The sequence below is a fragment of the Felis catus genome, chromosome B1, assembly GCF_018350175.1.
Source record: "Felis catus isolate Fca126 chromosome B1, F.catus_Fca126_mat1.0, whole genome shotgun sequence".
NCBI lineage: Eukaryota > Metazoa > Chordata > Mammalia > Carnivora > Felidae > Felis > Felis catus.
Window position 1 is genome coordinate 202931186 of NC_058371.1, and position 14613 is coordinate 202945798.

General features: G+C 58.6%; 1 protein-coding gene across 5 annotated transcripts in view; it reads right to left on the reverse strand.

The window, feature by feature from the left end:
- RGS12 (regulator of G protein signaling 12) overlaps nucleotides 1-14613 on the reverse strand; it is a 120133-nt gene that overhangs the window by 69969 nt on the left and 35551 nt on the right. For 4 of the 5 annotated variants that reach the window (XM_023253348.2, XM_045056891.1, XM_045056892.1 and 1 more), the window contains exon 3: nucleotides 8945-9061. The exons of the other annotated variant lie outside the window; for it this stretch is intronic. In XM_023253348.2, the coding sequence (XP_023109116.2) occupies nucleotides 8945-9061 (117 nt within the window). The remainder of the gene's footprint in view (nucleotides 1-8944; nucleotides 9062-14613) is intronic. 5 annotated transcript variants of the gene reach the window in all.

Consider the following 14613-nt stretch of genomic DNA (forward strand, 5'->3'; position numbering starts at 1 on the left):
CCGTGTTCTCCTGTCACTCAGACACTTAGGGGCTTCCTCCTGAAGCCCCCGGAGCTCCTGAGAGCTGGAGCAAGGCTGGGCCCCGTCTCTCCTGCCCTGCCACACGCCACTCCCCTCTCTCCCTCAGCTGCCTGTTGTGAGTTTCGCCAGAAGCTTCCGCCACACTTAGAATAACACCCAAGTCTCGGGCTGGCCCTCCCTCCCTCCCTCCCTTCTGTCCCCAGGCAGCTGTGCGTGTCTCGAGACCTTCGTGTGCGGGCCCCACACATTGAGGGACTGTGAACATTCCCTCCTGAGAGGGGCCCATTTCTGGCCCACAAACCTATTCCAGCTCCCCCACCGCCATCACCTTGCCACCAATGTGCCGCGGCCACCATGCCTCCTTCCAGGATGTCCCAGTACCACATGCCTCACACCAGGTGCCCCCAAGTCCTTCTTCTTCACCCTACTGACCCTCGAGCCCCTCCCTGGGCCCTGGCCAAGCAGCTCAGTCCAGGAGCCTTCCTGCCATGCCTGCACCAAATCACAGGAACCGACCTTTCTCCACTGACCTGTGCCCTGGGGGCTCGCGGGCCATGTCCAATCCCCACCACGACAACTGTCACCGCCGTGCTGGACGAGCACCTTCCCCACACGCTCTGCGGACCCCACACACTCACCCCCTGTCACACACGCAGCCTTGCACGTTCTGTGCCATATAAGACTTCCTGGGTCACCGGTCCAACAGCTAAAGAGAGAAGCCCCCGCCCAGCCGCAGAAGGAGCTCCTGCAGACCCAGCACACCCACAACCCCTCACCGCTCGACCCTCTCTGCGAGCAGGACCGTGGTGGATCAGCCCGGCCCCACGCACAGACAGCAAATTGTTTCTTGTTCCCCGTGGCCAACAGCCTACAATGGTGACGCTGGACGAAGGACCCCCCAGAAGCCGACTCTGGGCTCCCACGCCGGTCTCGGGGCACAGCTCCCCTTTAAACCTGCGCGTGCTCAGCTCAGGGCCTCTGCATCTTGGGACTGTCTCACAAACGCCAACACCGTCGGTCCACATCCTAAAAACCTAAACACCTGCCTAAACACCTAGAGGGCGCAGACGTCCCCGCTGTCCACACTGGGCCAACAGCGCTGGCTGTTTTCTCCCTGACCCGCCTCTCAGGCCACTGCCTCCTTGGTGACCGTCCGCCATGGTCAAGACTAAAATGGGCACCTTTTCAAAAACATACAAGACTCCCCTCTGACATTCCTGTAGCCTGATTCATTCCCTGACCGCACCCCCCCCACCAGGACCTTGCCCCCTTCCCGCCATCTGTCAGTAGCTCCTCTCCCCGCTCGGAGGACAGGCCCCCCGCCCCTGCCTCCCCGCACCCCGGCTCCTGTCCGGCCTCCTCTCGAGGGCTCACCTGCACAGCCCCGGCCCGGTTCCTGCTGACACGTCAGTCCTCACTGCAGCCCTCCCGGGGTGTTGACCTCACCACGGCCGTAACTGCACCTCCCTGATGCAACCTTCTCCCGTGTGACGTGCCATCAGGCCGTCGTCTGGTAAAACACCCGCCTGAATCTCCTGCCCACTCTTCTGGTGGGGCCTCTCCCCACCCCCCTCCCCCATAATCTAGCAGTGGTGTATCTGCACGCATGAAGGGCCCCGACATTCTCCGGGTCTCAGCACCAGCCTTGGCCTCTATGAGGCCGTGAGCCCGCACCGCCCTCAGGTAATGATCTTGTGCTGCCCTCTGCGTTATAGCTGGATTGAGCTGTGTTGGTAGGGCACGAGGACCTACCTTCCTTCCTTCCTTCCTTCCTTCCTTCCTTCCTTCCTTCCTTCCTTCCTCCCTCCCTCCCTCCCTCCCTCCCTTCCTTTCTTTCTCCCGCGTGGATCTCTTATTCCAGCACCACTGAAAAGACCACACTCAGCCCTGCTCTGCACACAGCCACGTGCATGGGCACGGGGTCTACCTCTGTGTACACCCTCCTCCTACGGAGGAGGGCCAACACGGACCCTGTTTGGAGTTGCTTCCACTATAACACATTTCGATGGCGAATGGCGGACCTCCTCCTACCTATTGTCCTTCAAGAATATCCGGGCTGCTACGGGGCGCCTGGGGGCTCAGTCGGGTGAGCGTCCGACTCTGTTCTGGCTCCGGTCCTGATCTCAGTTTCGTGGGTTTGAGCCCCTCATCAGGCTCTGCGCTGACAGCACAGACCCTGCTTGGGGTTCTCTCTCTCGCCCTCTCTCCGCCCCTCCCCCACTGACGCCAGCTCCGTCTCTCTCCAAAATAAGTAAATAAACTTGAAAAATTGCACTGAATCTATATGCTATTTTCTAACCATACCCGCAACTGATTATTGTATACTGACTATACCCAGCAACTTGCCGAGTATTCATTAATTTTAATAATTAACCTCTAGATTCTTTTAGATTTCCTATGATACCATATCATGTGAGAACAACATTTTCTCTAAAAAAACTTCTTTAAGTTTAGTGATTTTGAGAGAAACAGAGACAGCATGAGCGGGGGCTGGGGGCAGAGAGAGAGGGAGAGAGCGAGAGCCCCAGGCAGGCTCCACACCGTCAGCAGAGCCCGATGTGGGGCTCGAACCCACGAAATCGTGAGATCATGACCTGAGCCAAAATCGAGAGGCGGACACTTGGCTGACTGAGCCACCCAGCCGCCCCTGAGGACAACATTTTCGTCCTTCCTTTGTGGTTGTTAAATATCGATTGTTTCTACTCCCTTAGTAAACTCAGACTGGCAAGAAACATTCGAACAGAAATGGTAGCAGCATCCGTCTTTCTCTTGCTTTGATCTCAAGGGGAAAGCTTACGTAAGCTGCCGCTATGGGGACTTTTTATCACCTCATCAGATTAAGGAAGTTCCCTGTAATTCCTATTTTGTTAAGTTTTGTTTTGCTTTGTTTTTGTTTTTCCCAGGAGCGGATGCCCACTTTTACCAAACGCTTTCCCTGCTTCTGTCGAGAGGGTGTATCATTTTTCTACTTTACTCTGTTACTGTGGTAAATTATATTGATTTTCAAGCGTTAAAAAAATATCCTGTCCTTGGAATAAACGTGAACCTGCACTTACGTCGTGATGTTAAGTGCTTCCACCTGTGCTCACCTGTGGGCAGCCGGCCCCTCTCCTCTCCTCCCCTCCCCCTCCTCCTCTCCCCCTCCTCCTCTCTCCCTCCTCCCCTCCTCCCCTCTCCCTCCTCCCCTCTCCCTCCTCCCCTCCCTTCCCCCTCCTCCCCTCTCCTCCCCTCCCTTCCCCCTTCTCCTCCCCTCCCCCTCCTCCCCCTCCTCCCCTCTCCCTCCTCCCCCTCCTCCCCTATCCTCCCCTCCCTTCCCCCTCCTCCCTTCTCCTCCCCTCCCTTCTCCTCCCCTCCCCTCCCCCTCCTCCCTTCCCCCCTCCCCTCTCCTCCCCTCCCTTCTCCTCCCCTCCCCTCCCCCTCCTCCCTTCTCCTCCCCTCCCCCTCCTCCCCTCTCCCTCTTCCCCTCCTCCCCTCCCTTCCCCCTCCTCCCTTCTCCTCCCCTCCCCTCTCCTCCCCTCCCCCTCCTCCCTTCCCGCCTCCCTTCTCCCCTCCCCCTCCTCTCCTCTCCTCCCCTCCTCCCCTCTCCTCCCCTCCCCCTCCTCCCCTCTCCTCTCCTCTCTTCTCCTCTCAGTCCGCATCAGGTTTGGGGGTCAAGGTTCAGGGGCCTCATAAACTGAGCTGGGAAGTAACCCCTCTTCGTGTATTCCTCCGCCCGTTTAGTCTGTTGATTTCTGTGTCGCCGACTTCTGCTTCTGCCCTCATTTCTGCCAGCTTCCCCTTCCCGCGTGTCGTGTTTACAGCTCTTCTTCTCACCTCCAGACGACTTTCCACTTCCCTTCCCTTCTCGTACGGGCATCGCGACACCACAAACGTCGCCGTGGGCACCCCGTACCCGCACGCCACGGGTCAGAGGGGAGGCCCGCAGCGTCACTCCCGACCCCCACAGTGACTCTCCGTGGAGCGACGGGTCGCGTACTCCCACGTGTACGGGCACCACCCGCTCGCCGCTGGTTTCTAGTACGCTGGCTGTGGCACAGGACACACTGTTGGAGAGTCCTCCGCACCTACGCAGGCCGGCTTTATGGCCCAGCACGCGCTCAACGTTCAAACGGTCCAGGAGGGGTAGAGAGCGGGCCATCGGGTGCAGTGCCGCACGTCCGTCCGGGAGGCCAAGTTGGGAGTCATGCTGCTCAGATCCTCTCTCTTCCAGACTTTGTTCTCCTGCTCCAGCCGCCAGTTGCGAGGCAGGGAGTGTAAAAACCCTCCCGCCGTATCAATCAGCCCACTTCTCCTGCTTCTACCCATTTTCGCTTTAGGTATGTTGAGACCATGTTACGGAATGCATACAAACTTCAGGATGAGAGCTTCTCACTGCCTCTTACGATTCTGAAGGCTCCCTTTTTAGCTCTAGGGATGCTTTTTGCCCGAAAGCCCCCGCTGGCATTAATGCGACTGCCACTGTTCTGATTAGTACTGCTCAGGGTGTTCTCTTCCAGTTTTTTGTTTGCTTTCTGTGTCCTTAACTTTTGGATGTGTCTCTAGTAAGGAAAATAATCAGATTCTACCTGCAGTCTGACAATCTTTTCTTTTTAACCGGTATATCTGATTCATTTAAAATCGGTGTTCTTGGGGTGCCTGGGTGACTCAGTCGGTTGAACGTCTGACTCCGGCTCAGGTCATGATCTCGCGGTCTGTGAGTTCGAGCCCCTCATCGGGCTCTGTGCTGACAGCTCGGAGCCTGGAGCCTGCTTCCGATTCTGTGTCTCCCTCTCTCTCTGTTCCTCCCCTGCTCTCACTCTCTCTCTCTCTCAAAAATAAATAAAGATTAAAAAAAAATTTTTTTTAATAAAAAATAAAAGCGATGTTCTTGGGGCATAAGGGTGGCTCAGCTGGTTAAGAGTTCGACTCCTGGTTTTGGCTCAGGTCACGATCTCGCGGTGTTGTGGGTTCAGGCCCCGCGTCGGGCTCTGTGCCGACAGTGCGGGGTCTGTTTGGGATTCTCTCTCTTTCCCTCCCTCTCTGCCCCTTCCCCCCTCGTGCTGTCTCTGTGTCTCTCAAAATAAATAAATGTAAAAAAAAAAAAATGAAATCGATGTTCCTACTGACATGTGGGGACTTCGCGCCACGGCTCTACTCAGTGCTGCCTCCGTGGACAGCCCCCCGCTCTCCACCCTCCTACCGTCCCGTCTCTCCAATTTCTACCGTCTGCTGAGTTGACTGGTTTTTAAGATTCCATTTCTCCTCCCTGCAATCTAAAAGCGCTCTTTACTTTACTGTCTCAGGCCACCCTGGAGATGACAGCGTGCGTTCTCACCTTATGAAAATCAAGGACGAACCACACCTTCACCCTCTGCCTGAGCACTGACATCACCTGCAGCTTGCAGTCCACTCACCTCCCAGCGCTCACACTAGTGGCCACGCTGTGATTTACTTGTACACATTTTTAAACCAAACAAAAAAACAAAACAGTTATTCTTGTTTTATGCAGTCGCCACTCATTTGGACTGACACACACGTACTGTTTCATCACCGCAGCTGATGCGGGTCCCCAGGCCTGCAGAGCTCTCCATCTGAGTCTCCCTCCGGGGGACCCAATCCGAGCTGCTGGTGTCCCGGACGAGGACTCGAGACAGGACTTACGCAGAGGAGCGGGGGGGGGCCCTGGCGGGGTGCAATAAGGAGAGAATGTTCTGAGAGGCCCAGGATGATCAGGCACCACCTGGAGGCTGACGTGAAAGCCGGTGCCTCTGGGGAGGGGACCGTCCGAGGGTGCGAGGACCAAGAGGTCGGGGACGGTCTCCCAGGCTGCCGGGGACACCCGCTAAAGAGTAACAAAGAGAAGTACAGAGGGACAGTGTGTTCAACAAGCTTCCCTTAGAAACAGGCTTACCAGCGATGCGTGTTCAAGAAAGGTATTTGCAGCTTGTACGTTTTGAACCCTTTAGGCAAAAAACAAAAAAAACAAACTTAGCAAAGATTCACTCCTATGTCTCCAAATGTACCATTTTAACAAAAGCGAGAGGTCCCACACGTGGTAGAAAGACCACAGCTTTGCAGCCTAGCGTGGCCTAGAAGATGCTGTTGAAACTCCCTGCGGCTCAGTTTCCTGACCTGTAAGACAGAGACCATGACGATCTCCTCGCGGAGCTGATCTGAAGGTCAGAGATCAAAGACTGAGCTGTCCACTGCCCTCGATCAAGGGCGCAGACACGGGTGCACATGCGGGCGGCGGGCGGCAGGAGGGCCCAGCGCTCTCTCTCGGGCGAGGAGAAGTGAGCGGGAACCACGGAGCCTGGAGGTCTGACCGCGGGCTGCCACCGCGAGCCGGGCTAGGGCCACTTCTCACCCCTGGGAGGCTCAGACCCCTCCCACGAACCTTCTCCCAGAAAAATGCGGCCAACGGCTGGCCAACAGGCTGACCCGAGAACGCGGGCTTCGTCGAGACCCCCTTCCCCGGGAGCCACACAGCTCCGAGGGCCCCCGCGCTCGGCACACTCACCTCTCTCCTTCCACCCAGCGAGGGGCCGCACCGGAGCCACTTCTGACCGCTGCTGACCAAACGCGGCCTGCTGGCCTGCACTGCCCCCCAGTTACCACGACACCACGGGCAAGGTGGCCCCCCTCCCCCGCCCAGCTCCGGCCTCCAGCCTGTGACCCCCTCCTGCCTCTGTGACCCACCCCCAGACTCTGACGACCCTCCCACATCCAGCCTAGAAGACAGGGCGGCTTCAAAGACCCCTTCCGCCTCTAACATTCAAGCATCCCGGTTTCACATCAAAACACAAACGAACCTACTACTTGAAGTGACAATCAACCAAGGCCTGTTAGTTCCAGTTTATTGTCAATCAGTCTGTAAGAACTTACCTTATTTAGAATTAATTTTTAAGCTAGCACCAAACAGTCTTTGCATAACCGTGTTCACAGCGCCAAACGGTAGGAGAAACCTAAGTGTGCGTCGTCAGAGGGATGGACGAACACAACGTGTGGTGTCCACACAACGGGTCACGTGGATAAAAAGGGAGGACATCTTGACGCCTGCCACGCTGTGGACAAGCCCGGAGGACGTTATGCTCAGTGAAATGCGCCAGACCCGGAAGCAGAGAGCCCATGTGATTGCGTTTTCACAAGGACCCAGTGTCGTGAAACACTAGAGACGGAAAGTGTGGGGCTCCCGAGACCAAGGGAGGGGTGGGGAGCCAGTGTTTCATGGGCACAGAGGTTCAGTGCTGGGGACGGAGGGTGGGCACGGCCACACAACACTGGGAATGTCCTCTTTTTTAATGTTTATTTCTTTTGAGAAAGAGGGAGAGAGAGAGAGAGAGAGAGAGAGCGAGCGAGCTGGGAAGGAGCAGAAGGAAAAAGAGAGAATCCCAAGCAGGCTCCATGCTGTCAGCACAGAGTCTCACGTGGGGCTCAATCCAACGAACGGTGAGGTCATGACCTGAGCAGAAACTACGAGTCACAGGTGCCCTGACGCCGTGACTGCTCTTAATGGCACTGAACTGGACACTTAAAAAGGGTGAATTAGACATATGTGTAACGAATGACACCCTGAACAAAGGTGGGAATAAGCCACAAAGATTTTTCCAAAACATTCACTGACAAAGGACTTGTGTCCAGAACATACACACACACACACACAGACACACACACACACACACATACGTACATACAAAATCTGAAACTAGAAAAGGATATGAATAGGCTAATGCAAAACGGAGAAAATTCGAACAGCCCAAGAGCCTCCCACGGACCACTCGGCCTCACGCACCATCAGTGAAATGCCGGGTAAGACCAGACGCCATTTCACCGAAATGGAAAGTTCCCGGCCCGCCAGCACCAAGGACGGAGAGGAGGGGTGACGGGCTCACACGCCGGTGACCCCAGCCTGCGTGAGGAGGGTCACCGAGACTGGCGCGTGGCCGCGCCTATCACCGTGGCCCTCCCTCCCGCATGTGCCCACGGGGCCCCGTGCGCAGGTTTCCAGCTGCCCAGGGGGGCCGTCCACGGCGGGGCGGATGCGAGGCCAGGACGCTCACAACAGACGCCACAGCACGACACGACGGGACTAAAGCCTGCGGGTCAGGCGGCGTTTTAAGGGAGGCGGAACAAGACAGCCGGTGCCACGGCCCCTGTGCAGACTGCCAGGCCGAACGCACGGTGAACCGCAGAAGGGTCGGGGCCGCCACGGGTCCAGGGAGAAGGGAGGCGGCCTAGGTGGAGCACAGGGGTTCTCAGGGCCGCGAAACCCCGCCTGTGACGCTGTGATGGAGGCGGAGTGACATCACACACCTGTCCACAGCCTGAGAACGGAGAGCGGCCTCTCACGCGAGCCGTGAACCTCACAGGAACACGTCCGCCCGGCCCGTCGGCCGACATGCACCACGCCGGTGTGAGGGGGGAGCAGCCGGGGTCACGGGGCGGGGGGGCTCGGGGGCTCTGCACCTTTCTGTAGTCCTAAAACCGCTCTGACAGCCAAGTCTATTCATCTCTTAAGGAATATGGATAGAAGAAAAGAACTCGGTATCTGGATCAATACCATGTCTTTAGAGGGGGGCGATGAGAGGCCCTCCCTCGTGATTCTCGCGAGGCCGAGTCAAGTTCACGTCTATCACGTTTACAGCTGCTCTGGCCACACAGCAGGCAGCGCGCAAGGCACGGTGATGTCCGCAGACTCAGCGGGGCAAGAGGGGCAGCGATGAGACAGGAGACGGTCCGCAGACACGGGCGGGGGGCGGGGGGGGCAGGGAAGGTCCGGATGTGCAGGAGAGGCCCCCCACACTTGAAGATCAGGGTGACAGCAGGAGGAGGAGGGAGGGGAATGGGTGAGGGCGGGATTCCAGGAAGATGCAGGTGTATCTGCACGACCGACGTTCATTTTTAAAAACCTGATGGGGAAAGAAAATAACTAAAATTCAATTACCTCAAGGTCATCAAGGGAGCGAGTGATACTAAATCTCTTGGATCTTCCAAATGATCTCCGAGCAGAAGTGCGCTGAGAAGTCTGAGTGAGTCCAACTCCCCGCCCAAACTTTGAGCCCTAAACACAAAGAAAAAGTACATCACGTTACCTTCTCGGGAAGAGAGGCTGAGTTCTGCCTGACACCCTGCGGTGGAGACGAGAGGGTCGTCCCGGGTTAATCTCATGCTCTGTACGAACGACCCCGATCCGAAACCCAAAGTTGAAAATAAAAGTCACCCCGGGATCTCCACGCATCTGCTCTGCCCCTGAAGCTCGGCGCCCGGAGACAAGCCCCAGCTCACGCCTGCGAACCGCAAGGCGGGTTGTGCCGGCTGACCGGCCCCCAAAGGCTCTCACCGAAAGAGCGAATGAAGAACCACCGACGAGTAACTGGGGAAACATAAAGGGCGTGGCCAGAGAAGTAACTGTTAACGTAAACGTTATGCTTTTACATAATTTCACAGGCATCCGAGGAAACTGAAGAATCCCAGACGGTCCGCTGGTGTCTGAAGACCAGACCAACTCAGGTGCACAAGACAACAGGCCACTAACACGTCTTGTTCTTTCTCTGGGAAATGACCAGAATTAATTCACTGTCATTATGGGATTGTCACTTCCCCAAATGCGATCTGGGTCCAACAAAGAAGGCCTCCCGTTTTAAATGTAAAAAGCCTCACAGCTGAAATCTCTGATGTCCTGGGTACTCGAAACCCTAAAGTGACCAATTTCAGGCACAGAGGAAGTGAGCGTGTCTTCCGCAAACTGGGAGGCAGGCCCCGACCCCCTCTGCCCTCCTGCCTGAGAACCTCGGCCGTCCTGCAGGGAGGTGGCCTCGCCACACCGCCTCGTACAGCTCTGGGGGCTGTCTCGGCACCGAGCCGTCCCCACACACTCCCTCGCTCCCCCCCCCCCCCCCCCCCCGTCCCCGGACTGCACCTGCACCCGGGGCACTCGGCTGCCTAACACCGGGACCGCCGTCACCCGATGTTCCTGACACGGACTCGAGGGGCCCTCCAGCCACAGTGGCCTCCGAGGGGGCAGCGGCCCTGAGGCCACCGAGCCCTGGCTCTCCCTCCTTCCCCTCCCGGCCTCCCCCCCACCCCGGCTCCTTCCAGCCACTGGCCGCTCCCCTCACGCTGTGCTGTGCTGACACCCAGAACCCGGCTTCTCACCCCTGCCCCCCAATCACTCAGGCCCGAACCAGAGAAACGAGCACGTTATTTTGAATCCTTTCATTTTTACTAAAAAGTCACATAGGTGTCGATAGCAACGGCCTTCATTTCGCCTACGACGTGTGGCCACGGGGCTCTCCACAAGTGTTTCCAGCACGGTCGCGGGCACAGGAGCATGGGGCGCCCGGGAGGAGCACACGACAGGTCTCGGGCTCCAAGCAACTCCCCGTCTACAGGTCCCCCTGAGAGGCTACCCGTGGCTGCGGGCTACACTCTGGAAGAAACCAGAGGCCCCTGGAGGCTACACTGAGGACAGTGACTGCGGGTCAGGACCGCTGGGAGGCTGAGAAAGGGCCTCACTCCCAGGGAGAAGAGAAGGCCAGGCTGGCAGGAGCAGAGGCCAGGCTGGAACGCAGCGGCGGGACAGGCAGGGCAAGGCCACGCCGCACACGGCACTGGCACGGATGCTTCAGCGAAGTCGTCCGAAATAGAGCGCGTAAGCTCGGGAGCCGGCAGCCTGTTGGCCACGGGGAGCAGAAAGAACTGACCCAAGAAGCAGCGGCAGAAACAGCAAAACGGGGCAGAAGGGGAGGGAGAGAGAGAGAGAGAGAGACGGAGAGGGAGGGAGGGTGAGGGAGAGACAGGGAGGGAGGAAGAAAGAGGGAAAGAGGGACAGGGGAGGGAGGGGGAGGGAGGGGAAAGAAGGGAGGGGGAGAAGGAGGGGGAAGGAGGGACGGTGGGGGTAGAAGGAAGGGACGGAGAAAAAGAGGGAAGGGGAAGGACAGGAGTGGGGGAGGGGAGGGAGGGGGGAGGGAGATGGAGAGAAGGAGGGAGGGCAGGAAGGAGGACAGGAAGGAGAGAGAGAGGGAGGGAGGCAGAGGGAGGGAGGGAGGGAGGGACTGTCTCAGGGACAGCATAAAGGGCAGGTGTGAAGAGAAAGGGCGGGACATCCGATGCGAGGGTCGCACCTGTCCTCGGGGGGAAGTAATACAAGTACCTCACGAGCCCTAACATCCCACCAAGAGCTAGAGAAGCCGTCTGTCCGCACGCTGTCGCAGCAAAGGCACCTCTCCCTCTTCCTGTGCGCATAGCGGATGGTGCTGTGCGCGGGGAGCAGGACAGCAGCTAAGTGTAACAAGGGACGACGGGTGCGGGAGCACAGAGAGGTGACCGCGACACCCACAGCCCCAGAGAGGAGCCCGGGGGACGGCAGGTGGAAAGCCGTCACCCTGAGCGGTCCCCTGGTGAAGCTGTGGGAGCCGCAACGGGCCTCCCCCGTGGACCGTGCTGGAGCTCAGCCGGGAGCTCCCGCTGACAAGTCAAGTGGCACAGAAGATCCGCTCGTCCCCTGACAGGGCTGGGTGGCCTGTGCACACTGCCTCTATGCCGGTCTCGGGGACGCTGCCGGGGTGGGGGTGGGGGAGCCTTGTGGCTCCCGTTCAGACCCAGGTGCGTCCCGGCCTGGTGGCCGGCAGCCCAGGCCCTGGCCCTCCGACACCGTCCACGCCCGCCCGGCCTTCTGCCTCCCGCTGTTTGCCCACCGGGCTGGTTCCCTGCTAGCAGGTGACCAAACACGACCCATTCTCGAGAAGAATTTGTCTAAGAAATTTCTTTTTCAAAAAATAGGCAAAAGCTGATTCTATCTATAAAATGTATCCGGAGCCCGGCCATCTCTTTCCAGACCACGGCTCCCCCTGGCCCCAGGGCCAGTGTGGGGTGGCCAGCCTCCTCTGGGGTCCTCCCCCTTCCCCGCCCTGCGCTACGTGCTCCCTGACACCTGCCCGGTACCCCTGCTCAGCACCCTTCAGGGGATGCCACGCAGCGGGTGAGGCCTGGTCCCTGCCGTCCAGACCCTTCCGGGCACCCGCTTCGCCACCCCGCCTTTGGCCGTGGCCCCCAGGCCCCTCCTTTCAGAGGCCACCGCTAACTGCACTGGCTGCGGGGCTGCCCTGGGGCCCCCTCCGAGGCTGCTGGTTCCCCCCCACCCCCGCCCCCGGGGCACAAAGTGGCCCAGGAAGCCGGGGCCTCTGTCCCCTGAGCACCTCCTGCCCAGCACAGGGCTGGGAGATGAGCGAGAGCCAAGGAAGACGAGTCACGCGGGCACCGAAGTGCCCAGCATCAGGGGGCCCAGGGTCGATGGGCAAGGGAAGCCAGCAGCCATTCGAACGCGCGGCCACAGCCGAGGTGAGCACGCGGCAAACGTCAGTCCGTTGCTAGAGCAAGGGAGCCTCCTCAGTCGTACGAGGCGAGCCCTTCGCACAACTCACATGTGTGCCGTTCCAAATCCTTATCTGGGGGGAGTGGGCAGGGAGCACGTGGCTTTGTGACAAGACCGAAGTGTAAGTTTTGAGCCCAGGAGGCTGCAGACGACACCCAGGCCGGGACTGGGCCACCGCATCGCAGCCGACACCTGGTCCCGCACGCAGACCCGCGGGCTTCTGAAGCGTAAAGGAGAGAGAGAAGCTTAACAAGCGAGCGGACAGAAGAGAACCGAATGGAGGTGGCCGCACTCCAGCAGTTCGCCCGCGAGCAGAACCCTCGGCATTTGTTTGTTTGTCTCCACCGCCCCCTTCCCGCGTGGAGAGAGAGAAGTTCCTGCGGGAATGAACAGGAAATGCCCGCGGACTCAGCATCCCTCGGGCACTGAGTATTCACTCTCCCCACACGGCACCAGAGGGGACGCGACACGGCCAGGACACCAGCCCCCCTTCGGCACCGACTCCCCTCTTCAACTGCTGACAACTCAGCACAAGTACTGAGCGCTGTAGTAGTACTCAGCGCCAAGTACTACAGGAGGCGAGGGGCGACGCCAGGTCACATGTCACGTCCGCGTGGCCCAGCCACAGGGAGCAGGCTCCATCTCGCTGCCCCGAGAGCCACCTACAAAGCCTGACTCCAGACGTCGAGAACACGGCCGGACCGCCAGCATCACCTGCAGCAGCATGAGGCCAGGCTTCCGGAAGAAGAGGGCCCTCCCGTGCGCCGGGACCCCGCGTAGGATTCGGAGAAACCACCCACCTGCTACGTCCGCCTCAAATCACGAACGGCAGAGGGCCCCTCGGGGATGCCTTCACGCGTCCCGGCCAAGGCTGAGGGGTGTCGGGGCCTCTCCAGGGTGGGAACACCAGCAAACGGGGGAAGGCAGAACCCCACGGCCCAGGGTGCCAAACTGCCTCCACCAGAGTGCAGCCACACTGAACCGTCCCATGGAGCCACCACCGTAAGTGGCTCATTTCAGCACAAGCAGTGACCTAGACCAGCCGGTCCAACCTCCTCAATCTCCGCACAAGAAGGTGGGAGCCACTGAGGCACCCGCTCAGGGTCGCCCAGCCGGAGGCCCGGGGTGAGCCAGGGACCTGCCGTGTTTCACCTACGATTAGAACTAGAAATTCCGAACCCAGGGTCTAAACGCTAGACCATCAGCCCCAGTGGGGCCAGAGCTGTGTTTGTCCTGCTCGCATAACGTCCCCCCACTTCCCACCGGGCCTGGTACACAGCAGGTGTCAGGAAGCACTTAGCGAACAATTAAACTCTCACAAAGGAGACTATTTCTCTTCCGTGTTTTATTTATGTGTTTTTGAGAGAGGGAGAGAAAGCACACAAGCAGAAGAGGGGCAGAAAGAGAGAGACGGAATCCGACGCAGGCTCCAGGGTCTGAGCTGTCAGCACAAAGCCCGACGCGGGGCTCGAAGTCACAAAATGTGAGATCATGACCTGAGCCGAAGTCGGATGCTCAACCGACCGAGCCCCCCAGGCGCCCCTAAAAAAGGAGACTATTTAGTTCAAAATGGAGACCAGATCCTCTGAAGGTTTTTCTAAGAAGAGGGAACATAGAGAATTTGAGAGGTAAGACTTCCAGCCGACATATTTACGGCTCCTGGTGTATCAGGCAGCGTGTAGGCAGACAGCAAGACCACACCACGTCTTTCAACAGGGACAACTTCATGGAAAGAACCTCTAACCAGGCGTCAGAGACCCGGAAAGGCAGAAAAAGGTCCTAAGAGGTCAGGAGACGGCCGCCGTGGGAAGGGACTGCATCCCCAGGGACAGAGGAAGGAGTGATGTAAACTCAGCAGCCAGATGGGGGGAGGGAGGGGAGCGCTGGTGGGGGACCCAGACCTCGGATGTGGCCACGTGGTGCCTGAAGGACTATGAGACTGGCCCAGGGGGAAGGGGGAGCTGAAAACTGGTCTCAGAGGCTACAGGAGAAAGAACTGCTGGGCAGGGGTGAGGAGCTGCAGGGAGCAGACAGGAAGGGTCTGGATCCTCCTCCTCCCTCCTGGCCACTCCCCCAGGACCCCTGGAGGCAGAGCCAGAGGGGACCCTGCTGGCCAGGGGAAGGGGACACAGACCCCAGTGTCCCAGAGCTGATTACAGAAAGGAAGCTCTAAAAATAAATTAAATAAATCTAATTTTTAAAAAAGGGAGTTATAAAATTTTACTGAAAGAAAATGAAGC